This window comes from Panthera pardus, unplaced genomic scaffold (genome assembly GCF_024362965.1).
Source record: "Panthera pardus isolate Hobbes unplaced genomic scaffold, ASM2436296v1 HiC_scaffold_17, whole genome shotgun sequence".
NCBI lineage: Eukaryota > Metazoa > Chordata > Mammalia > Carnivora > Felidae > Panthera > Panthera pardus.
In genome coordinates, this window is record NW_026526732.1 from 17,144,311 (window position 1) to 17,168,188 (window position 23,878).

General features: G+C 37.3%; 1 protein-coding gene across 3 annotated transcripts in view; it reads left to right on the plus strand.

Moving 5' to 3' along the window:
- LATS1 (large tumor suppressor kinase 1) overlaps nucleotides 1-23,868 on the plus strand; it is a 52,934-nt gene extending 29,066 nt beyond the window's left edge. The window contains exons 3-8 of one of the 3 annotated variants that reach the window (XR_008422851.1): nucleotides 4,749-4,896; nucleotides 8,716-10,226; nucleotides 12,486-13,068; nucleotides 13,888-13,952; nucleotides 15,618-15,800; nucleotides 16,000-16,106. Coding sequence is in view for 1 of the 3 variants with exons in the window: in XM_019425012.2 (XP_019280557.1) it covers nucleotides 4,749-4,896; nucleotides 8,716-10,226; nucleotides 12,486-13,068; nucleotides 15,618-15,800; nucleotides 16,000-16,106; nucleotides 20,002-20,511 (3,042 nt within the window). In the remaining 2 variants the exon portion in view is untranslated. Of the gene's footprint in view, nucleotides 1-4,748; nucleotides 4,897-8,715; nucleotides 10,227-11,420; nucleotides 11,484-12,485; nucleotides 13,069-13,887; nucleotides 13,953-15,617; nucleotides 15,801-15,999; nucleotides 16,107-20,001 lie in introns of those variants that run through there. The other 2 variants (XM_019425012.2, XR_002074033.2) reach the window with 2 other exon arrangements.
- Nucleotides 23,869-23,878: the final 10 nt, after the last annotated feature.

The window sequence follows — 23,878 nt, forward strand, 5'->3', positions numbered from 1 at the left end:
TTGGTGCTTTAAAATTTTTGTCCAGTTTTCACCTCACTATTTTATCATTTCATAAATCCTATCTGTTCCTTTACACCAGGTTCAAAGCTGTTGCAATTTTTTGAGAGTATGTTTCTAGTGGTCTTTAAGATTAAAACCTCAGGGGCGCCTGAGTGGCTCAGTCAGTAAGGGTCCGACCGGCTCAGGTCAAGATCTCACGGTTTGTGAGTTCAAGTCTGCTGTCAGCACAGAGCCTGCTTCGGATGCCCTGTCTCCCTCTCTCTCAGCCCCTTCCCCACTCTTTCTCATATAATTAAATTTTTTTAAAAATCTCAAATATTTTGAGATTAAGTTCTTTGTAGGAATAAATGTTAAACAGGATTGATGCATTCTTGGAGCACGTAAATCTATAATCAGTGGGGTGTATTTTTGCTTCTAAGCATGAAAAAAACCGTAGTAATGTGGACACAATGTTTCCTATCACATGAAACTTCTATTCCAAAGTTACTGATATGAGAGTGCTCTTTTTCACACTGGTACTAACACTCCACTTTTGGAACTTTGGTCAATACTGTTAACAGATGTAAAAAATATTTTGACATATAGCAATAACTTTTCAAAAGTAAAAGCCAGCATAATAATCACCAGCTAAAATTCTAGTGTAATTAACAAGAATATGGTTCCCACAATATTGAAAAAGGATGTTGGGTGCCAGTTTTTCTTACCAAGTGAGATGACACTGCTGTGGGAGAGTAGCATGAATATAGTTCATTTGGCCTAACCAGTTTTATTTATTTATCTTTCTTTTCTTGTATTTATTTATATTTTTAAAAATATAATTTATTGTCAAATTGGGTCCCATACAACACCCAGTGCTCATCCCAACAAGTGCCCTCCTCAGTGCCCATCACCCACTTTCCCCCTCCCCCACCCCCCATCAACCCTCAGTTTGTTCTCAGTATTTAAGAGTCTCTTATGGTTTGCCTCCCTCCCTCTCTGTAACTTTTTTTCCCCTCTTCTTCTCCCCCATGGTCTTCTGTTAAGTTTCTCAGGATCCACATAAGAGTGAAAACATACGGTATCTGTCTTTCTCTGCCTGACTTATTTCACTTAGCATAACACTCTCCAGTTCCATCCCCATTGCTACAAATGGCCAGATTTCATTCTTTCTCATTGCCAAGTGGTATTCCATTGTATATATAAACCACAACTTCTTTATCCATTCATCAGTTGGTGGATTTATTTTTCTTTGCAAATTTTTATTTAAATTCTAATTAGTTAACATACAGTGCAATGTTGGTTTCAGGGGTAGAATTCAGGGATTCATTACTTACATGCAACACCCAGTGCTCATCCTAACAAGTGCCCACCTTCATCACCCATCTAGTCTATCCCCCACCCATCTCCCTCCATCAATCCTCGGGTTTGTTCTCTGTCTTTAAGAGTCTCTTATTGGGGGTGGGGGGGAGAGTCTCTTATGGTTTGTTTCCTTCTCTCTCTCTTTTTTTCTCCCCTCCCATATGTTTATCTGTTTTGTTTCTAAAATTCCATGTATGAGTGAAATCATATGGTATTCGTCTTTCTCTGACTGACTTATTTTGCCTGGCATAATATACTCTAGTTCCATCCATGTGCTTGCAAATGGCAAGATTTCATTCTTTTTGGTGGCTGAGTAATATTCTGTTGTATACATATACCACATCTTTATCCATTCATCAGTTGGTGGACATTTGGGCCCTCTCCATAGTTTGACTGTTGTTGATAATTCTGCTATAAACATTGGGGTGCATTTTGAATCTGTATTTTTGTATCCTTTGTGTAAATATCTAGTAGTGCAATTCCTGGATCATAAGGTAATTCTATTTTTAACTTGAGGAACTTTCATACTGTTTTTCTTCCTTTCTTTTTAATGTTTATTTATTTTGAGAGCGAGTGAGCAGGGGAGGGGCAGAGAGAGAGGGAGACAGAATCTGAAGCAGGCTTCAGGCTTTGAGCTGTCAGCACACAGCCCAATGTGGGGCTCAAACTTATGGACTGCAAGATCATGACCTGAGCCAAAGTCCGACGCTTAACCGACTGAGCCACCCAGACGTCCCTAAGAATTTCCATACTGTTCTCTAGAGTGACTGCCCCAGTTGCATTCCCACTAACAATGCAAGAGGGTTCCTCTTTCTCCACATCCTTACCAACACCTGTTGTTTCTTGTGTTGTTAATATTAGCCATTGTGACAGGTGTGAGGTGGTATCTCATTGTGGTTTTGATTTGTATTTCCCTGATGATGAGCTATTGAGCATTGTTTCATGTTTCTGTTAGCTCTCTGGATGTCTTCTTTGGAAAAGTGGCTGTTCATGTCTTTTGTCCATTTCTTCACTGGATTATTGGTGTTTTTTTGGGTGTTGAGTTGATCTAGATTGTGGATACTAACCCTTTATCAGATACGTCATTTGTAAATATCTTCTCCCCTTCTCCGTGGGCTGCCTTTTAGTTTTGTTGATTGTTTCCTTTGCTGTGCAGAAGCCTTTTATCTTGATGAAGTCCCTATGGTTCATATTGACTTTTATATCCCTTGCCTCTGGCAATGGCAATGTGTCCAGTAAGAAGTCGCTCCAGCAGAGGTCAAAGAGGTTGCTGCCTGTGCTCTCTAAGATTTTTATGGTTTCCTGGCTCACATTTAGGTCTTTCATCCATTTTGAATCTATTTTTTTTTGTATGGCTTAGCTAGAAGTTAAGCACTCCCTGCTGATTTTTAATTTGGGGTGATTTGTATTAAAGTTGTACACAAAGTGAAACTTATTAATTCTTTTGTGTCTCACTACAAAATTGCAGAAGTCTGATAGGCATAAAATGTGATCACACTGTAACTTTTGTATCAGTTAAGGATTGAGTTTGGTTGCTTTTAACAAAAATCCAAATAGTAATGATTTAAACAAAATAGTGACTCAGTTTATATAGCTAGTATTGGTTCAGCCTCTTGAAGATGTCAGAACATAGGATTCTTAAGAGTTTCTTGAATTTTCCTTGTTGGTGGCATCATGCTCTAGCACAGATGTCGTATCTATTATCTACAAAACAGGATACAGGAAGTACCAGTACCTAAAATCAGGGATAGCAACACTCTTCCACAAATCCTTGTTTTTGTTTCATTGTCAGAATTGTCATTTGGCCACTATAGCTATAAGGAAGACTTCTTCCAACAAAATCTGTAGCTTTTTCCAAGAAAGGGAAAATGGATCTTGAGTAGGCAGCAAGTCTCTGCCACAACCTTTTTTTTTTTGGTTGGTCTCACCCTAGTCGTTTCATTAGGAGGGTTGTCTGTCAGCAGTCTGTTCACCCGTTAGTCTTACTAAGCCATTTCTCACTTTAAAATATTGTTTGAAATACTAGCTCTTCTATGACAAGTAAATATGTGCCTCCCTCTTGAAAAAAGCCTGTCCATATATTTTCTGCATGTTAATGTATAATTTAGGTTTACATACAAAGGGCAAGGAGCAGGGCAGGAGGACAACCCATATCTGATCTCCAGTCCCTGTGCTTATGTGCTTTTACAGGTTTTCTTCTTTTTTTTTAATAAATGTTATATTTTTAATGTTTATTCATTTTTGAAAGACAGAGACTGAACACAGTGGGGGTGGGCAGAGAGAGAGGGGGACACAGAATCTGAAACAGGCTCCAGGCTCTGAGCTGTCAGCACAGAGCCTGATGTAGGGCTTGAACCCACGAACTGTGAGATCATGACCTGAGCTGAAGTCGGATGCTTTAACTGACTGAACCACCCCCTGGGTGCCCTTCTTTTTTTTTTTTTTTTTTAATGTTTAGTTATCTTTGAGAGAGAAAGAGCACGAGCAAGGGAGGGGTAGAGAATCCAAAGCAGGCTCTGCGCTGACAGCAGCTAGCCCGATGTGGGGCTCGAACTCACCAATTGTGAGTTTATGACCTGAACCAAAGTTGGATGTTCAACAACTGAGCTACCCAGGCACCCTACGTGTTTTCTTATTTAGTCCTCCCATCGACACTGTGAGTGTATTGCAGATGAAGAAATTGAGCTTTGAAATGTTCAATAATTTTCCCAAGTTGATACAGTTCTAAAGTGGGCCACGCAATCACTGCAATGTATTTTTGCTTCTAATCATAAAAAACAAAAGCACAGTAATGTGAGGCTGCTGGGACGCAAACTCGCTTGTTTAGTTCCAAACTCTCTGCTTTTTCATCATACCATGCAGCTTCCGAAAGTCTTCATCACATAATTATATGCAGTCTAAGTGTTTTTTCTACCATTTGTTCTAGATATATGTCCTTGTAAATAAGGTTCTCTAAAAATGGAAGCCCTAAGGACAGAAGCAAAAACTATATAGCTCTTTTACTAGTAAAGACAGTGACAGAGGTGACTACTAAAATACTTTAATGATACAAAGGAGTGGCTTCCAGTATTTCGTTTGATACGTTTTTAACAATCTGACAGTCTTCTTTGTGTAAGGATGAAATTAAGAATGGGAAATAATCAGTTATGTTGCTGTGATTGCCCCAGAAATTTTAATATGTTACATAAAGGTGAAAATATTAAACATGTGAAAGATTTGAAGATTTATTTTCTTTTTTACTTTGAGTTTGTATGGATGTTTGTAGTAGTTTTACAAACAGGACATTCATACGGTTTGGGGCCCTGTTATTCCTAATTATGAATTTCTCTGGTGGAGTTCATAGTGCTCTTTGCCTCTTAATTAATTATCAGATTCAAACTTTGTGTCTTTTTTTTTAAACTTCATACCAGGATATGGTTATACAAGCTCTTCAGAAAACTAACAACAGAAGTATAGAGGCAGCAATTGAATTCATTAGTAAAATGAGTTACCAAGATCCTCGCCGGGAACAGATGGCTGCAGCAGCTGCCAGACCTCTCAATGCCAGCTTGAAACCAGGTGATTAATCAGACATTTTTTTTCTCATTTCTTAATAGTATTATTTTAGAATCATTTCAATGTATCAACTCTCGGGGCACCTGGGTGGCTCATTTGGTTGACTGTCCAGCTTCGGCTCAGGTCATGATCTTGCAGTTGGTGAGCTCAACCCCTCATCAGGCTTGCTGCTGTCAGTGCAGAGCCCACTTCACATCCTCTGTCCCCCTCTCTCACTGCCCCTCCCCAGATTGTTAGCATATTACAGAGGAAGAGAAACAACCACTTTGCTTTAATGAGAACAAACAGGCTTAGGTGATGTAGGGAAGATAAGGAGTTCCTTTCTGATGCCTTCAGCTTTCTCTGAAGTGTAAAATCAGGTCATTTGTCTGGAGTGGTGGGTGAGGAATGGGACAGGTGATTTGAGGAGACTCAGAACAGGGGAGAGTTGTAGTGGAGACCAAAAGAATCAGTAGAATTTCCTGACGGTGCTAAAGCCATTTGATGATGCTGATCGTTGAATTTATAGTGGAATCAGTCTGCACTTCACTCCGCCTTTTCTGGCAGGTGTGAGAAAAAAGTGGGTAACTGGAATCATCTGTGAGTAGAGTTCTAAACAGGTACAAATAAGATCGATAAAGGGAGTTCAGAATGTTGATAAAAGTGTAATTTATAATTTAAATTCTTAATCAGAGCATATTCCTCCTCTACCTTTAGTGGCTTTTCATTCCTTCCAGACACCTCTTGATGGCCTTGATGTTCTCAGGCTTTATCCAGTACCCCACTTCCCTTCATTTACTTCTCTCCAGTCATACTGGGTTTCTTTTTGTTCTTGGAAAATACCAAGCTCCCAGTTTAGGACTTTTGCCTACTCTTAATTCATCTGCTTGGTGGAGCCTTTTCTGTTCTGAATGTCATCCCTTTCTGTCCTGTTACTCTCGATATCATTTGACGCCATTTATGGTTCCTTCATTGGATTTATCAATACACAGATATTACCTTGTTTATTTATTTTTTGTTTATTTATTTATTTTGAGAGAGACAGTGTGAGTGGGGAAGGGGCAGAGGGAGACACTGCCAGCTCAGAGCCTGATGTGGGGCTTGAACTCACAAAACTGTGAGATCATGACCTGAGCTGAAACCAAGAGTCAGAAGCTTAACTGACTCAGCCCCCCAGGCACCCCTACCTTGTTTATTTATTTGTTTGTTATCATTGTCAGTCTTCTCCCCCAAGAATGGAAGTTCCATGGGGCCAGGGATATTATTTGTTCACCACTGTACTTAGATTAATTAGATGCTCAATAAAAATTTAATGAATGAATAGAAATGAGAAGAGAAAAGGGAATACAGAGGAAAGGAAGAAGTAGTGGACCATGGATTTAAATTAGATAAAGTGGGGGTGCCTGGGTGGCTCATTCAGTTAAGTGTCCAACTTTGGCTCAGGTCATGATCTCACAGTTCATAGGTTCGAGCCCTGGATAGGGCTCTCTGATGTCAGCACAGAGCCCACTTCAACTCTGCACAGTTGAAAGCCCTGTCTTTCAACTCTCACATGCACAAAAATAAATAAACTTAAAAAAATAATAAAAACAAAATAGCTAAAGTGTATCACAAAGAAAGCAGAGGATTAATGAAGTAGGGATTAATATGGAGGTCTTAATGGGGTTGAAGAATGCTTGTAGTAGTAGTTAAATAGGAAAGGAGAGTTGTGGTCCAAGAGTATAAACCTCAAAGAAGTGATTTTAAAAAAAGCAGCAGATATGGATGATATCAAAATTAGAAATGTTATCTTAGGAATGATACTTGAGGTAGAGTCGAGGGGAGGAGACCAAGGAACTGAGAGGTGAGGGTGATGGATGGTCCGTCCTTGTGGATGCTGAAGTTACAGAATGATGGCAGGGCTTAGGGTAGACCAGGTGTCAAAACTATGGGTGAATGAGGATGAACAAGTAGGAGTTCGTTAAGTGAGAGGAATGAACGTGGCCGCCCAGATAGCATGAGCGTCCAAAGAGTGTGACGGAATAATAAGAGGTAGAATCCCATCTTTAGCTCAGTTCATTTTTAAAGAAGACCTGTTAATTGCAAAGGACCAAAAAGAAAGTAATGTCAGCAGAAGATAACCAACTTTAAGGAGGTGGTGGGAAAGCTTGGGGCAGAGGTTATGATATAGGAGCATTTGTTGGAGGGCAATAGTGGGAGGGTTTGGGAAGTGGGAGAACACAGAGAGCTTTATGGGAGGTGCAGGACAGAGATGGCAGTATACTTGAAGGTTGCGGAGACTTCTGATTTAACTGGTAAAAGCCGGAAGAGTGAATACATGTTGTCTTTAGCCTCAGCTGACTCTCTGAGGAAGGTGCGACTGAGCTTGGAGGCCAGAGGACTTGCCTAGGTTGCCCAGAGTGATGATTTTCCTCAAGTCATAGACCCAGTATGCTGCCCAGTCTAGCTGAAATAGACTGTTACACTGTACATTTTTTTAATGTTTATTTTGAGAAAGAGAGAGAGTGGGGGAGGGGAAAAGAGAGAGGGAGAGAGAGAATCGCAAACAGGCTCCTTGCTGTCAGCATGGAACCTGATGTGGGGTTTGATCCCATGAACTGTGAGATCATGACCTGAGCCCAAATCCAGAGCCAGAGGCTTAACCCACTGAGCCACCAGGTGCCCCTAAACTGTACATTCTGAACATTTACCTTTTTTTCTCATATGTGTTATTAAATATATTTTCTCCCAGGATGATATTGACCTTTCAGATTTGTAGATGTTTCTTATTTTGTTTTGAATGTTGTTAAATGTTTTATGTATTTAGATCTGTCAGTCTTTACTGTATGTTCTCTATCCTTGTCATACCTGGGAAGACCTTCCCAAGAGGTACAAAAGAGGTACTCCCAATATTACTGGATGTTCACTTGTTTTTTTCTTAGTGCTTGTATGGTTTCATCTTTACACTGAAATACTTAATCTTTCTGTAATGTATTATTTCTATATATTGAATTTTATACAAATGTATTTTATATATTTTTAAATGTATTAAAGATCTTTTCCAAGTATCCAGACTATTTTAAAAACTTCATTTGGGGGCCGGGTATGAGTATCATATATTTTCTTGCCTATTTCATTTATTTGGAAATTTTAGTAAAGAGAAACTCTGTAAAATCTATATTTAGTGTTCAGCTAGTTACTCCCTGGTGTCTTAGAAATATATTTAAAAGTAGTTGTATCTATTAAAATTTTAAATGGACAAAACTTTGGTTCAATAATGCCACTTCTGATAATTTATCTACCTAACATATATATGAAATGATATCTGCACAAAATTTTTCGATGCCTTTTTTTTTTTTTTTTTTTTTTTTTGTATAGCAAAAGACTAGAAACAACCTTAATATTCTTCAGTAGGAGAACTGATTAAATAAATTTGGGTATATCCATACAGTGAAACACTGTGGTGACACTTTTTTAAAGTAAGAAAACATTTTATATACAGAATCTTCAACATTTTAAGAAGAAGAGTAGGGATAATAATAGAAGTAGGAAGTATGCTATTTACTTGTGTATCCCTAAAACATCTTACTAATGATAATGGTTACCTTCAAGAAAGGAAGCTGGTTGGCTAAGGGACAGACGTGGGTATTCTTTTGTACTTCTAGAATTTTTAGCCATGAAAATGTATTACCTAGTCAAAATAAGTAAAATTTGAAAGGTGAAATAATACTAGTGTACTAAACTTTGATTTTTATAATTCTTGAAAGAGAGTTACCATTTAGCTGTGTCAGAATTCCAAACTTAATTTTTTAAAAATAAGATGTTAAAAACCTGCTTTTTTTTTTCTCTGTTTTATGACCATAGGGAGTGTGCAACAACCAGTTAACCGCAAACAAAGCTGGAAAGGTTCCAAAGAATCCTTAGTTCCTCAGAGACATGGCCCACCACTAGGAGAAAGCGTGGCCTATCGTTCCGAAAGTCCCAACTCGCAGACAGACGTAGGAAGACCTTTGTCAGGATCTGGTATAACAGCATTTGCTCAAGCCCACCCAAGCAACGGACAGAGGGTGAACCCCCCACCACCTCCTCAAGTAAGGAGTGTCACTCCTCCCCCACCTCCCAGAGGCCAGACTCCCCCTCCAAGAGGTACAACTCCACCTCCTCCCTCGTGGGAACCAAACTCTCAGACAAAGCGCTATTCCGGAAACATGGAATATGTAATCTCCCGAATCTCTCCAGTTCCACCTGGAGCCTGGCAGGAGGGCTATCCTCCACCGCCTCTGAACACGTCCCCAATGAATCCTCCTAATCAGGGACAGAGAGGCATTAGTTCTGTTCCTGTTGGCAGACAACCTATCATCATGCAGAGTTCCAACAAATTTAACTTTCCACCAGGAAGACCTGGAATTCAGAATGGTAGCGGTCAAACTGATTTTATGATACACCAAAATGTCCCTGCTGGCACTGTGAATCGGCAGCCTCCCCCTCCGTATCCTCTGACCCCAACTAATGGACAGAGCTCTTCTGCTTTACAAACAGGGGGATCTGCTGCCCCTTCATCATATACAAATGGAAATATTCCCCAATCTATGATGGTACCAAACAGAAACAGTCATAACATGGAACTTTATAACATTAATGCACCTGGACTGCAAACAACGTGGCCTCAGTCATCTTCCGCTCCAGCCCAGTCATCCCCAAGCAGTGGGCATGAAATCCCCACATGGCAACCTAACATACCAGTGAGGTCAAATTCCTTTAATAACCCGTTAGGAAATAGAACAAGTCATTCTGCTAATTCTCAGCCCTCAGCTACAACAGTCACTGCAATTACACCAGCTCCTATTCAACAGCCTGTGAAAAGTATACGTGTATTAAAACCAGAGCTACAGACTGCGTTAGCACCTACACACCCTTCTTGGATACCCCAGCCAATTCAAACGGTTCAACCTAGTCCTTTTTCTGAGGGTACCACTTCAAATATGACTGTTATGCCTCCTGTTGCTGAGGCTCCAAATTATCAAGGCCCACCTCCACCTTACCCAAAACATCTGCTACACCAAAACCCATCTGTTCCCCCATATGAATCAATCAGTAAATCTAGCAAAGAGGATCAGCCCAGCTTGCCCAAGGAAGATGAGAGTGAAAAAAGTTACGAAAATATGGATGGTGGGGATAAAGAAAAGAAACAGATTACAACTTCACCCATCACTGTTAGGAAAAACAAGAAAGATGAAGAGCGAAGGGAATCTCGTATTCAAAGTTACTCTCCTCAGGCGTTTAAATTCTTTATGGAGCAACATGTAGAAAATGTACTCAAATCTCATCAGCAACGGCTACATCGGAAAAAACAGTTAGAGAATGAAATGATGCGGGTAAAACCTTTTAAAATGCAGATTTTTATACTTGATCATCTGTTTGCTTAGTGTTTATTTTTAAATATCGGTCCAGTGTTTTTTCCTTCTTTTTATAGCTAAGTACATTATCAATTATTTAAAGTCAGTAAACTTTAACGTACTTTTGATTATACCATTTTATTTTAGTATTTCAAAATTTACTCCATTTCCTGTAATAAAGTTCTAATAAATTAAGAAAAATATACTTTATGGAGTGCTATTTAGGTGTACATAATCCCTTTTTATGGAAATAGCAAAGGTTCTTTCTTTCTTTTTTTTTTTTGCAAAGGTTATTTTTTAAGTTGTATGCATTTTCTTACAACTGTTTAAACTAGCTAGAAATATCTGGGTACATCTCTTGATATGAAACTTTTTTTTTTTTTTTTTTTTTACTTATAGTAGTTTTGGGACCTTATTCGTCAGGTTTATTCATTTGGTTGGTCTTATTAAAAAGTATCAAAGACTTATCTCTTCAGTTATTTCCTCATCTAATTTCATTTTTTTATAATGTACTAGAAAAATATGCTGAAATTATTAAACCACTAAAAGGGAGATCAAGAATAAGTGCTCACTCATTTTAAATTAGTCTGTTGTGATTCTATGTACATATCTTCACTGGATATTATGGTGATACTATCATTGTTAACTATTTTTGTCACATTTTACAGTTCAAACAAATTTAACTTTCACTCAGAATCCAAGAGGCTTAAATTTGTGATGAAACTTCCTCACATAATTTGAGGGCCATTCTTTTAAATTTAATTTTTTTTTTAATGTTTTATTTATTTTTGAGAGACAGAGTGCGAGTAGGGAAGGGGCAGAGAGAGAGGGAGACACAGAATCCCAAGCAGGCTCCAGGCTCTGAGCTGTTAGCACAGAGCCTGACGCCCGGGCTCAAACCCATGAACTGTGAGATCATGACCTGAGCCAGTCAGACGCTTAACCAACTGAGCCACCTAGGCGTCACGAGAGCCATTCTCTTAAAATGATTTGTCTAAATCTGATTTCACAGTATTGTTATTCCTGCTATAAATTGAATTTTCTTAGATGAGAAACACCATGATAATCTGTATGACCCATCCATATTTTAGCCCTTAGGATTTCTTACTAAAGTCTGTCTGTATGTATTTTCTTAGTTTATTTTTCCTTTTTCCTCTTCACTTTCACTAATAGCTGATTTAAACTTTTATGGTGTTGGAAGCTTTGCTGACTTCTGTAGCCTCCATTACTGTGTAGGCAAGTAAGATTTTAAGAGAAACAGTTCTACACTAAGTCTGGCATGCCACCCTTCTTAAAAGATACTGCATGCAAATGTGCACACCCTAACAGAAGCATGAGGTCGCTATATTCTAATTAGGCTTGCATTTCTAGAATTAGACTCTACTTCTTACATTCCTATTCTATTTTAACCCTTAAATTAGTTTCTTATTAAACTAGCCAAAAATAAACTTCCTTCTAAATCCGGGTAGTCCATGTCTACTCAGAAGTTGGCTTTTGTTTTTAATCTGTTTTTTGGTGTCTTCATAAGTCACATTGACTATTCTTTGAAATGTTCCAAAATACCGAAAGGATACCTTGTAATCAAACAAGTTGTCCTTTTTAAATACGGTAGGAGAAACCTTTTGCATTTTGTGTTAGTGGTGGCTGTGCACCCTACCTACCCTTCCTCTAGTGCCTGAGAAAAATAAAAGAAAGATGGGTTGTGAATGAGTGGTTAAGTTAGAGACGACATTCTTTTGTTCTTAATACATCAGTTTTTTAGAATAAATGAATCTGGAGGGAAGAATTTCTTTTCATGAAAGAAAAGAGGAAGAATATTTTAATTGTAGGCATTCCACAAGAGAAGCATATATAATAAAGGTAGTCTGATCACATAATTTGGGGTGGATATGCATGGGGAGATGGATGAGGATGCATGTTAACAGATGTTTGGTTGTTGCACATTGGGAACTTTGTTGGGGTGCATTAGAAAACAGTAGGAAGCTGACCGTTGGTATCATCTTGCTCTCCATGGCAGAATCTGCATAAAAACTCACCTTTGTATATCCTGTTAACTATCCCTTAAGCTGCACTTGTGTTAATTAATTTTCTCTGAAGTATATTCTAGATTTCTAACATGCTTCGTTAAAAATTATTATGCATTTAACCTTTAAATATATGCCTGAATTTTTCCAAACTATTTTTTAATATTTGGTATAGAAGCTAATTCCTCATTTAACCTTTAGTTTATTTGCCTAGGTTGGACTATCTCAAGATGCCCAGGATCAAATGAGAAAGATGCTTTGCCAAAAAGAGTCTAATTATATCCGTCTTAAGAGGGCTAAAATGGACAAGTCTATGTTTGTGAAGATAAAGACACTAGGAATAGGAGCATTTGGTGAAGTCTGTCTAGCAAGAAAAGTAGATACTAAGGCTTTGTACGCAACAAAAACTCTTCGAAAGAAAGATGTTCTGCTTCGAAATCAAGTCGCTCATGTTAAAGCTGAGAGAGATATCCTGGCCGAAGCTGACAATGAATGGGTAGTTCGTCTATATTATTCATTCCAAGATAAGGACAATTTATACTTTGTAATGGACTATATTCCTGGGGGTGATATGATGAGCCTATTAATTAGAATGGGCATCTTTCCAGAAAATCTGGCACGATTCTACATAGCAGAACTTACCTGTGCCGTTGAAAGTGTTCATAAAATGGGTTTTATTCATAGAGATATTAAACCTGATAATATTTTGATTGATCGTGATGGTCATATTAAATTGACTGACTTCGGCCTCTGCACTGGCTTCAGATGGACACATGATTCTAAGTACTATCAGAGTGGTGAGTAAAACCATAAAATTTGTACATATTAATATGACTTGTAAATGTAATAAGATATAAGGTATTCTCACTGGATGGAAGCCATAAGTCCTGGTTTCAGTCTTGACTATTGGATAAATGTGAGTGAATCCTTTAGACACCAAGCCTTATAAAATGAAAGAATGTGTTAGATTATTTCTAAATATCATTATTTAGAAATAAATAATGAGAAAAATCCGAAGCAGGTTCCATGCTCAGTGGGACCTCACAATTGAGCCGAAATCAAGAGTCAGACACTTAACCAACTGAGCCACCTGGGCGTCCCCCAAAATTTTTAAATGAAGCCCCATACCCACCATTCAGCTTAAAAACTAGATTGTCAGTGCTTCTGAAGCCCTTAAACGATTGCTTCCCCTTTTTCTTCCACAGAAGTAACCATTATTTCAGAACTTTGTAATCACAGTTCTTTACTTTTCTCTATACTTTTCCCAATGTTTATAACCCTAAACAATGTTATTTTATTTTGCCTCCTCTTGAACGTTATTTCAATGTAATCATTCTATATGTATTCTTCTATGTTCACTTCTTTTATGTATTTGAGGTTGATCTGTGTTATTGCATATGACATGTATTTTCACTACTATTTAGGATTCCGTGGTATGACTATTATATGACTTACTTAACCTTAAACACTCTATGTACATGATTTTGTTCAATCTCACATCACTGTGAGGCAGGATAAAGAAACTGAGGCTTAGTTAGATGAAGCAATTTGCCCAAGGTCAGACAGAAAAGAAGTGTAGGGGGCTAGGCTTTGAACCCAGGTTTGTCTGATTACAGGGCCCATGTTATTTCTACTACACCACACTGCTCACCAAGATCCCCTTCAAAGCGCTAATGAAAGTGTAAGTCGATCTAACAATTCTTGAATACTTATGACCAGGTTCTTTACATATATTCTAATTTAAGGGTCACAGCAATCTTCTCAGGTAAGTATTAGCCTCCTGTGTTTCTGTGAAGCCAAGTAGGTTGACAGTAAGTGGATAGAACTGAGACACTTGAACCTGCCTCCTCAGAGTCACCCTAAAAATTTGGGGTTCTTCTTAAAAATATGATTCGTGGGCTCTATTCCAGTCTTCTGATTTAAAATCTTCACTGGAGAGGAGAAATTGTACTTTATTTTTTTAAAGTTTGCTTTTTATTTTTTTACTTTTTTGAGTAGGCTCCACGCCCAGTGTGGGGCTTGAATTCGTGACCCTGAGATCAAGAGTTGTATGCTCTACTGACTGAGCCAGCCAGGCACCCTGCCTAGATGATTATTACAGTCAGTTTAAATACGAGCTGTATTTTTCTAGGTGATTTCATCCAGTCATGGCTTTAAATGCCATTTCATTCCAGTGACTTCGAAATCTCTCTTTCTAGAAGTTGCCCCTCCCGTTCACGTGTGTGTCTAATAGGCCTTTTAAACTTCACATTGCCAATAAACAACTCTCAATTTCTCCCCCTCCAGTCGTCCCCATGTTAGTAAATTGCACTACCACCACCCACTTAGTTATCCTTGATTCTTTTCTCCCCACACCGTCTACATCTAATCCATCAATAAATCCTGTTTATTCCACCTCTAAAAATACCCTTGATCTGTTCACTTTTCTACATCGCCACTGTTACTGTTAGGGTAGCCTCTGAACTGGTCACTCCTCATGCTTGTCCTCCCTATAGTTGGTGCTCTACATGGCAGTTAGTGTTTTCTTTTTGAAACATAAATCAGATCTTGTCGTTCTCTTCAAACTCTATGGTATCTTCCCACTGCATTTGCAGTAAAAGGCAAACCACTTCTTTGGCTTATTAAACACCGGCTCCGACTCCTATTGTCCGCCATTCTCTCCTAATTTACCAGCCCCACTGGTCTCTCTTGTTACTGTTGTTTCTCTGTGGATGGAATGTCTTGCCCTGGTTTTCAAATGGTTGAGTCCCTCTGGTTTTTACAAATGTCACCTCAGTTCGTCTTCCTGAGCCACCCTAGTACATTTGTCATATTACCTCACGTTGATTCTTTGAATGGGATGCATCACTATTTTTATATATATATTTTATATCGATATATATGTATATATATCGATATAAAATATATATCTGTTTGTTGTGTTTGTCCAATACAGAGAAGCTACCCGAAAGAAGATCCCTGTCTTATTTGTCGTTGTCATTTATTGAATGAACAAACACTGATCTCATGAAACTTTGTTCAGAATAGTAAGGGGAAGCAGTCTGCATAACAAATTCCTGATCCTACGAACTCATGACTTTAATTATCATCATTTGACATTGAGTAAATTACTGAAACTTACACTAATTTTTCTTAGAGTAACACTTGTCCTATTAGTATCTCGGAGCACAGGCTGTAGTTAGTAATAAACACCATCAGTGATATGGCATACATTGTGTCTTATTTTGTCTCAAGGGAAGAGTACTGTTAACTCTAAACCATGATGTCAAAAGATTAAACAGTCTTTAGGCTCAGTCTTGTTCTTGTTGCTTTTATTTATTTATTTATTTACGTACTTTCTACATAGGTGACCATCCACGGCAAGATAGTATGGATTTCAGTAATGAATGGGGTGACCCTTCTAACTGTCGATGTGGAGATAGATTGAAGCCATTGGAGCGGAGAGCTGCACGCCAACACCAGCGGTGTCTTGCACATTCGTTGGTTGGGACACCCAATTATATTGCACCTGAAGTGTTGTTACGAACAGGTAAAAACATTAGTTTTGTGATAATCTCAATAGGCCTTTAGACCAGCTGAAATTTACATTAATTAACATGTGGCTTATTTTTCAGGTTTATAATAAAAATATTAATTATACAGCATTTTGGTGATTTAATATTTTGATTGTATTCTGAGCACTTTTTAAAAAGTTTCTGAATAACTATAACTTTGGTATCTTATTTTAGGCTATACACAGTTATGTGATTGGTGGAGTGTTGGTGTAATTCTTTTTGAAATGTTGGTGGGTCAACCTCCTTTCTTGGCACAAACACCATTAGAAACACAAATGAAGGTAAGATATAGCATCTATACCAAAGACTTGTCAGAGTTCCTATATCATAGACTTTTAGCAATCCTTTATTTAGAACATCTTATTCTGGAATTTAAGAATGGATTTGTAAGGTGGGGCACGTGGGTGCTTAGTTGGTTGAGCATCTGACTCTTGATTTTGGCCCAGGTCATGATCCCAGGGTCATGAGATCGAGCCCTGCATCAGGCTCTGCACTGAGCATTGGAGCTTGCTTGAGATTCTTTCTCTCCCCTTCCCTCTCTCTTTCTCAAACAACAACAACAAAACCTGATTAAAAAAAAAAAAAAAAAAAAAGAATGAACTTGTAAGGAGGTGCCTGGCTGGCTCAGTCAGTAGAGTGACTCTTGATCTTGGGGTCATGAGTTCGAGCCCCACCTTGGGGGTAGAGTTTACTTTAAAAAAAAAAAAAAAAAAAAAAGAATTGGTAAGGTTAGAGGAAGTCACTGAAATTCCAGGAGTGAACTCTAGTGTCCGTCATCCCACTGTCATCACACTGTTAGATCCTCTGTCACTCATGTGCTTATATACTCATTCCATTCTCATGGAAGTCTTTAGTACTATGTGCAGATTTATTCTAATTTACTTTTTGTCACCTTCTGGCTCCTGGCTTTGTTTCCTTCCATGCATAGTCTACCCCCAAACAATAAACAAATATCTGTATCTCCACTTGAAATTACCTCTGGCATTTAAATGAGAAGCTGCCCACAATTTTGGTCATAAACAGTCCCATTAAAAACCCTTCAGTGGTTCCCATGTCCATGGATTAAAGTCCAAATTTATACTCCCTTCCCTGTTCATACCATTCCCTCTGTCTGGAATGTTCTTCTTTCTTTCTTTCTCATCTTCCACAACTCTCCCTACTTTCTTAAATCTGCTTAACTCCTGAACTAACTCATTCTTAATCATTCTTAAGATATCTCTTCTATGATGTTCCCCCTGAGTTGTAACTACTTCTTTCGTTGCATTTAATATATTTAAAACTTCTTGGGGTGCCTGGGTGGCTCAGTCAGTTAAGCGTCCGACTTGAGCTCAGGTCATGATCTCATGGTTTGTGAGTTTGAGCCCCAGGTCAGGCTCTGTGCTGACAGCTCATATTCTGTGTTTCTGTCTCTCTCTGCCCCTCCCCTGCTTGCTCTCTTTCTCTGTTTCTCTCTTTCTCTCAAATATAAATAAACATTAAATTTTTTTTTTAATATATTTAAAACTTCCTTTTTAAGAAAACTTAAAATTTCTTTTAAGTATAGGTGTGTTGATAATGCATTCTCTTAGGTTTGGTTCAAATTAGTTTGTCTGAAAGTGTCTTTATTTCCTCTTCATTTTAATATATATGTATATGAAAGTATATGCATATATATATATATAAATGTGTGTGTGTGTGCGCGCTTGTGTGCAGGGGCGTGTGAAAAACTGAATGCTTTCTCCTCAAAATCAAGAACATAGCAAAGATGTGTGTTTTTACCAGTCTTATTAGACATAGTTCTAGAAATCTTAGCCAGGGTAATACAACAACAAAAGAAATAAAAGGCATACAGATTAGAAAGAAATAAAAACTTAGCCTATTCAGAGATGACAACATAACTTTCTATATAGAAAATCCAGGGAATTTATGAAAAAACTCATAGAAATAATAAGTGAGTTTAGCAAGGTTGTAGACTTATAAGGGTAATACATAAAAATCTATTGTATTTCTATATTTAAGCAATAAATGACCAGAAACTGAAATTTAAAAGCAGTCCCATTCAGGGGTGCCTGGGTGGCTTGGTCAGTTAAGCATCTGACTTCAGCTGAAGTCATGATCTCATGGTTCATGGATTTGAGCCCTGTGTCGGGCTCTGTGCTGACAGTTCAGAGCCTGGAGCCTACTTCAGATTCTGTATCTCTCCCTCTCTCTCTGCCCCTTCCCTGCTTGTGCTTGCTCTCATTCTCCCCCCCCCTCTCAAAAATAAATAAACATTAAAAAAATAAAAGCAGTACCATTCATAGAAGTTTCCTCCAATTGAAATATACAGGGGGGTGGCGCCTGGGTGGCTCAGTCAGTTAAGCGTCTGACTTCGGCTCAGGTCACGATTTCATGACTTGTAAGTTCAAGCCCCACATTGGGGCTCTGTGCTGACAGCTTGGATCCTGGAGCCTGCTTGGGGTTCTGTCTCTGTCTCTCTGCCCTTCCTCTACTCATACACTGTCTGTCTCTCTCAAATATAAATAAACATTAAAAAAAAGAAATATGCAGGTATAAATCTAATAAAACATGAACAAGATCTCTATGCCGAAAGCTACAAACTCTGATGAAAGAAATCAAGAAAGATCTTCATAAATGGAGACATGTACCATATCCCATGTCGATAGATTGGAGGACTCAACATAGCAAAGCTATCACTTATCTCCAAATTAATCTATAGATTTGATTCCATCCTAATTTTTGTAGGTACAGATGAGCCAATTCTAAAATGTATATGGGTAGGGTGCCTGGGTGGCTCAGTTGGTTAAGCATCTGTCTCTTGGTTTCGGCTCAGGTCATGATCTCATGGTTTGTGACTTCGAGCACTGCATTGGCCTCTGCACTGGTGGTATGGAGCCTGCTTGGGATTTTCTGTCTCCCTGTCTCTACCACTCCCCTGCTTGCTCGCATGCACATGTGTGCACGCTCTCACTATAAACAAACAAACAAACATTTAAAAGTAAATAAGTAAAATGTATATGGGTGAACAGAGGAACTAGAATAATGAAAACAATGTTTTAAAAGAAGAACAGAGTTAGAGGAATCAACCACTTTTAAGAATTACTATGAAGTTACAGTAATCTAGACGGGGTGATATTGGTAAAAGGACACAAACATAGATCAATGGAACAAGATACAGAATAGAGAAATAGAACCACACAAATATGTCCATTTGATCTTTGACAAAGGTGCAAATGGAGAAAGAATAGTATTTCAACAAATGTAGGATAATTGGTCGGCCATATTCAGAAAGTACTGAAACTTAATGTAAACTTCATCCCTACACAAAGATTAACTCAAAATGGTTCATCGATCCAGAGATAAAATATAAATACTATACTACTATAATACTTTTATAATACTATAAAATCTTTATGGCCTAGGGTTAGGGGAAGAGTTCTTAGACATGATACCAAAATCATGATCTATAAAAGAAAAAGTTGAGAAACTGGAATTCATCAAAACTTAACACTTTCAGTATACAAAAGACACAAGACAATGAAGACAAGATTCAGCTTGGGGGGAGACATTTGCAGACACATTTCCCACAAAGGGCTTGTATCTAGACCATAAAAAGAACTTTCAAAACTCAATAGTAAAAAATATTTCTTGATTACCTACTACCTTTCTTCCGTTCTTCCCTCTCTTCCCTTCCTCCCTCCCTCTCTCCCTCATTCTGGTTTATTCAAAGTCAGAATAAATATTTATTGAACATCTATTAACGATGTGCCAGGCAACTTGCCAAGCACTAAGAAATACAAAGACAAAACATGATCTATAGCCTTATGGAATTTTATCTGTGGTAGAAGGACATAGACAGAACAGGTCCCACGAAGTCTGTACTATGATACCAGTAAACACATGGAACGGGACAGCGCAATGGAAATTGTCATTTCTGCCATAGGTAGAAGAGCTTAACAGGGGAGCTAAAACTTACAGTGAGTCTTAAAATATGAGTATAAGTTGCCTGGGGGGAGGGAATGGGAGGAAAGGTTATTTCCCATCAGCGATTCATTCATTATTAAAGGTAAGGAAGGCAGAATACTGTGCAATTTATTTTTAAAGATAAAAATAGGTAAGGCTTTGGTATAAAACTTGGAGGACATTTTTTTCTTATTTACCTCTTCCCTCCTAATTTCTAAAAAATCCTCTTTAAAGGTTATCAACTGGCAAACATCTCTTCACATTCCACCTCAAGCTAAACTGAGTCCTGAAGCCTCTGATCTTATTATTAAACTTTGCCGAGGACCAGAAGATCGCTTAGGCAAGAATGGAGCTGATGAAATAAAAGCTCATCCATTTTTTAAAACAATTGATTTCTCCAGTGACCTGAGACAGCAATCTGCTTCATACATTCCTAAAATCACACACCCAACAGATACATCAAATTTTGATCCTGTTGATCCTGATAAGTTATGGAGTGATGATAATGAGGAAGAAAATGTAAACGACACTCTCAACGGATGGTATAAAAATGGAAAGCACCCTGAACATGCTTTCTACGAATTTACCTTTCGGAGGTTTTTTGATGACAATGGCTACCCATATAATTATCCAAAGCCTATTGAATATGAATATATTAATTCACAAGGCTCAGAGCAACAGTCAGATGAAGATGATCAACACACAGGCTCAGAGATCAAAAATCGTGATCTAGTGTATGTTTAACACACTAGGAAATGTAATGAGGATTTGCAAAAAGACCTGAAACGCAGAGTTTTTTGAGGCTCCGAGAGTAAAATTATGCAAATGTGACAGAGCTATGTATGAGTGCTCTGTGTACAATATTTTATGTTCCTAAATTATGGAAAATCTTTTTTAAATGTTAATTTATTCCAGCCTTTTTAATCAGTAATTTAGAAAAAAAAATTGTTATAAAGAAAATAAATTATGAACTGAATATTATAGTCAGTTCTTGGTACTTAAAGTACTTAAAAATAAAAAAAAAAATAGTGCTTTGTTTAAAAGGAGAAACCTGGTATCTATTTGTACATACACTAAATAATTTTAAAAGACAAGAATATTTGAATTTTTTTTGAAAGACAGTTTTATCTTGCTTTAACCAAATATGAAATGTACCCCACATTTACAGATTTTTTTTTTTTTTTTTTTTTTACCCCGTATCCTGGTTTTTGGTACAAAATAAGCTATAGAAATTAAGCCATTATGGTGATGAGTGTTCTTAGGCTAATCTGATAATTTACATCTTGTAATTAAGAAATACAGGGTTGAAACAGTATGCTCATCAGAAGAAAAAATACTGCATTTTCTCTTTCTTATTTTTCCCCTCTGTGGAATATTTACTCTTCTAGCATTTATTTCTCAAGAATGACTGACTTTAAAAGAAGCAAAGCACTACCATTTTTCTTTCTATGCTGGTATTTTTAATGCTGCTTCTAGTTTTAAAAGGGAAAAAAGATGCCATAAGTCAAAATTTACAATACCGGATGCTAAGATCTTTCATATTTTTACTTCGAATTTTTTTTTTAAGTTTCGACCATCCTAAGCAGAAAGATTATTTTCAGTTTCATAAGAAACTTTAAGTAGAAAAATTATTTGTGGGTATTCACTAGAAAAGTACTTTTTCTGCATAGTGACAGTTTTGATTATGTCATCAGTAATGTTACATGTTTCCTCTTTCAGAACAGTGCTGTATATACAAGTTGTTATTGGCAAAGGAAATCTGGCTATTTGGCAGTATTTTACCTATGGGCAGAAAAAATTATTTAACTCTTAAGGTGTCTGTTAGTAATTAGAAAAAGTTATATAGTGGTCTTAGTAGAAAATTCAAATCCTCCTGACTTAATTTAAGGTGAAATAATACGTTTTTCAGCATGCCTATTATATATACATATATATGTATATATAATGTTTAGGTTTTAAGGAACACTTGTGGTTTCATACCAAAATACATTTAGCTTATTTTTTAGGAAGGGGAAAAGGGCTCTATTCTGACATTAGTAAAATTTGTATTTTAGTTCCTTTCCTTTAAGCTCCTCTGATAGGGAATTGTTTTATCAAAATTGTATATGTGTAGATAAGAAGAGGCATCATTTTAGTGATTTTCAAACTAATGGAAACAAGCTAGTGGAAATCCTATATGTAAGTGAAAGTAAAGGCAAAGCTGTTCCAGTTGAATGGGGAGGGCAGAGAAGATTCATTAGTTCACTCTTGCACCGTTCCATAGGTGGCTGTCTCAGAGCTCAGCTTGTAAACCGCTGCATACCCCACTGTGTGTAGTGGTGGGTCTTTGGGGTTCGTTGGGTTTTTTGAGAGTCTGATGAAAGTTGCGGACTCTTTTCCCAGAAAATTGCACGTTAACACACACACATATGATGCTGCGTGCAGTCTTAGGGATTCTGGACATGTTGAAAACTGTCACAAACTTGGTTAAGGACCTCTGGCCTGTAAGAACACTGATACGCTAAACTCAGAACTTTGCTTTAAATTTACTGGTTAGTACTCAGATTAGCACATCTTGTATAAACACTGATAATTTGTGATGGAAAAATTCTGTACATGTGATAACGTATCCCCAGGAATGCCTTTCTCACGCTGGTACGGCACTAAGGCGTTTTAAACATACACTTGAGGGCACTGAAATACATGTTTGGCTTGTTACAGGCTTGATACGGAAATATTTCTGAAGGACTTCTAATCATTAGAGAATTGTAAGAAAAGGCACTATACTGAGTTGGCAGTCTTCACTTCATGGAACATTTGATTAGTCGTATAAAATCCTATGCAAAACAAAATAGTTCAAGAATTTTTAGCTCACTACTCAAATTTTAAGATATCCCTCTGGCTCTTTGGCTTTTCTCAGTCAGATTTATTGAAATTTCCACTTGGTTGTTTTACTTCTGGATTGTGGTACAATGCCGTAAGAACCAACTTTGTTACCTTCATGTTCTAGGAAAACTAAGGTGCTGTCTCCTCCCCATTTCTCCCCACAAAATCTGTGTTGACACTACAAATCGTGTGTTCTTTTAAAATTTCCTCTGACGATATGAGCTTTCTGTGTTTATCTAAAGCAAGCCTTTAGTGTCTGCAGTTCTAACGGTTTGGATATACTTATTAGCTCTCCTATTCCCAAACTATATCTGGTTCTTCTAGCATAGAATCTGGTGCTTCCTGACCAAAAATAGGAGAACAACGTAAAAAATCTATATGCTTTCAATTGAAATAGAGTGAAAACATTGGTTATACATGTTTTCTTCTTAAAATCATTTTCCCACTCATTTGACAACTTGCTGTCTTTCTTATACTTACCCCCTTTTTATGTATATTAATAGTATTTATAAAATGTGTTCTATAATTATGTAACTGTAGATACTATTATGTATTGTCCAGTGACATCCTAAGGCAGGCCCTATTGCTGTATCTTTTCTACCTTATTTGTAATAGGAACCATAGAATGTATGACTAAGAAGTCACTTTGAGATTGACTTTTTAAAAAAGTTATTACCTTCTGCTGTTGCAAAGTGCAAAACTGTGAGTGGAAATGTTTTATTCTGACTTAATAATATGTTAGAAATTAGAGAATACAGTGGGAGGATTTTTAGATATTGCTGCTGCTGTTACCTAAGGTACTTTAGAAATTTTTTCTTTAATATACAAAAAATAAACAAAAATCCCTTTGGTATTTAAAGTGAAACATTTATTTAGCCTGTTTGTTTTAATCTAAAGCAAAAAGTAATTTGAGTCAACATATTGGTATGTTTGTAAAGCGCCTTAATATATCCCTTTGTGGAAGGCACTATACCACAGTTTACTTTTATATTGTGTATATAAGTATTTTGTATTAAAATTGAATCAATACAGTACTACAGTTTTATAAAATAATGCTTTGTTAGGAAAAGGAATTACAGCTTTGCAATATAACTAAATTGTTTTGCATACTTCTGAATGTAATAGATATGAATAATCAGCCTGTGTTTTTAATGACTGTATTTGTATTTTCCCAATCATTTTCTCTAGTGTAACATTTGCTGGGATAATAATAAAAAAAGAATTCAGATCTTTCAATTATGTGTGG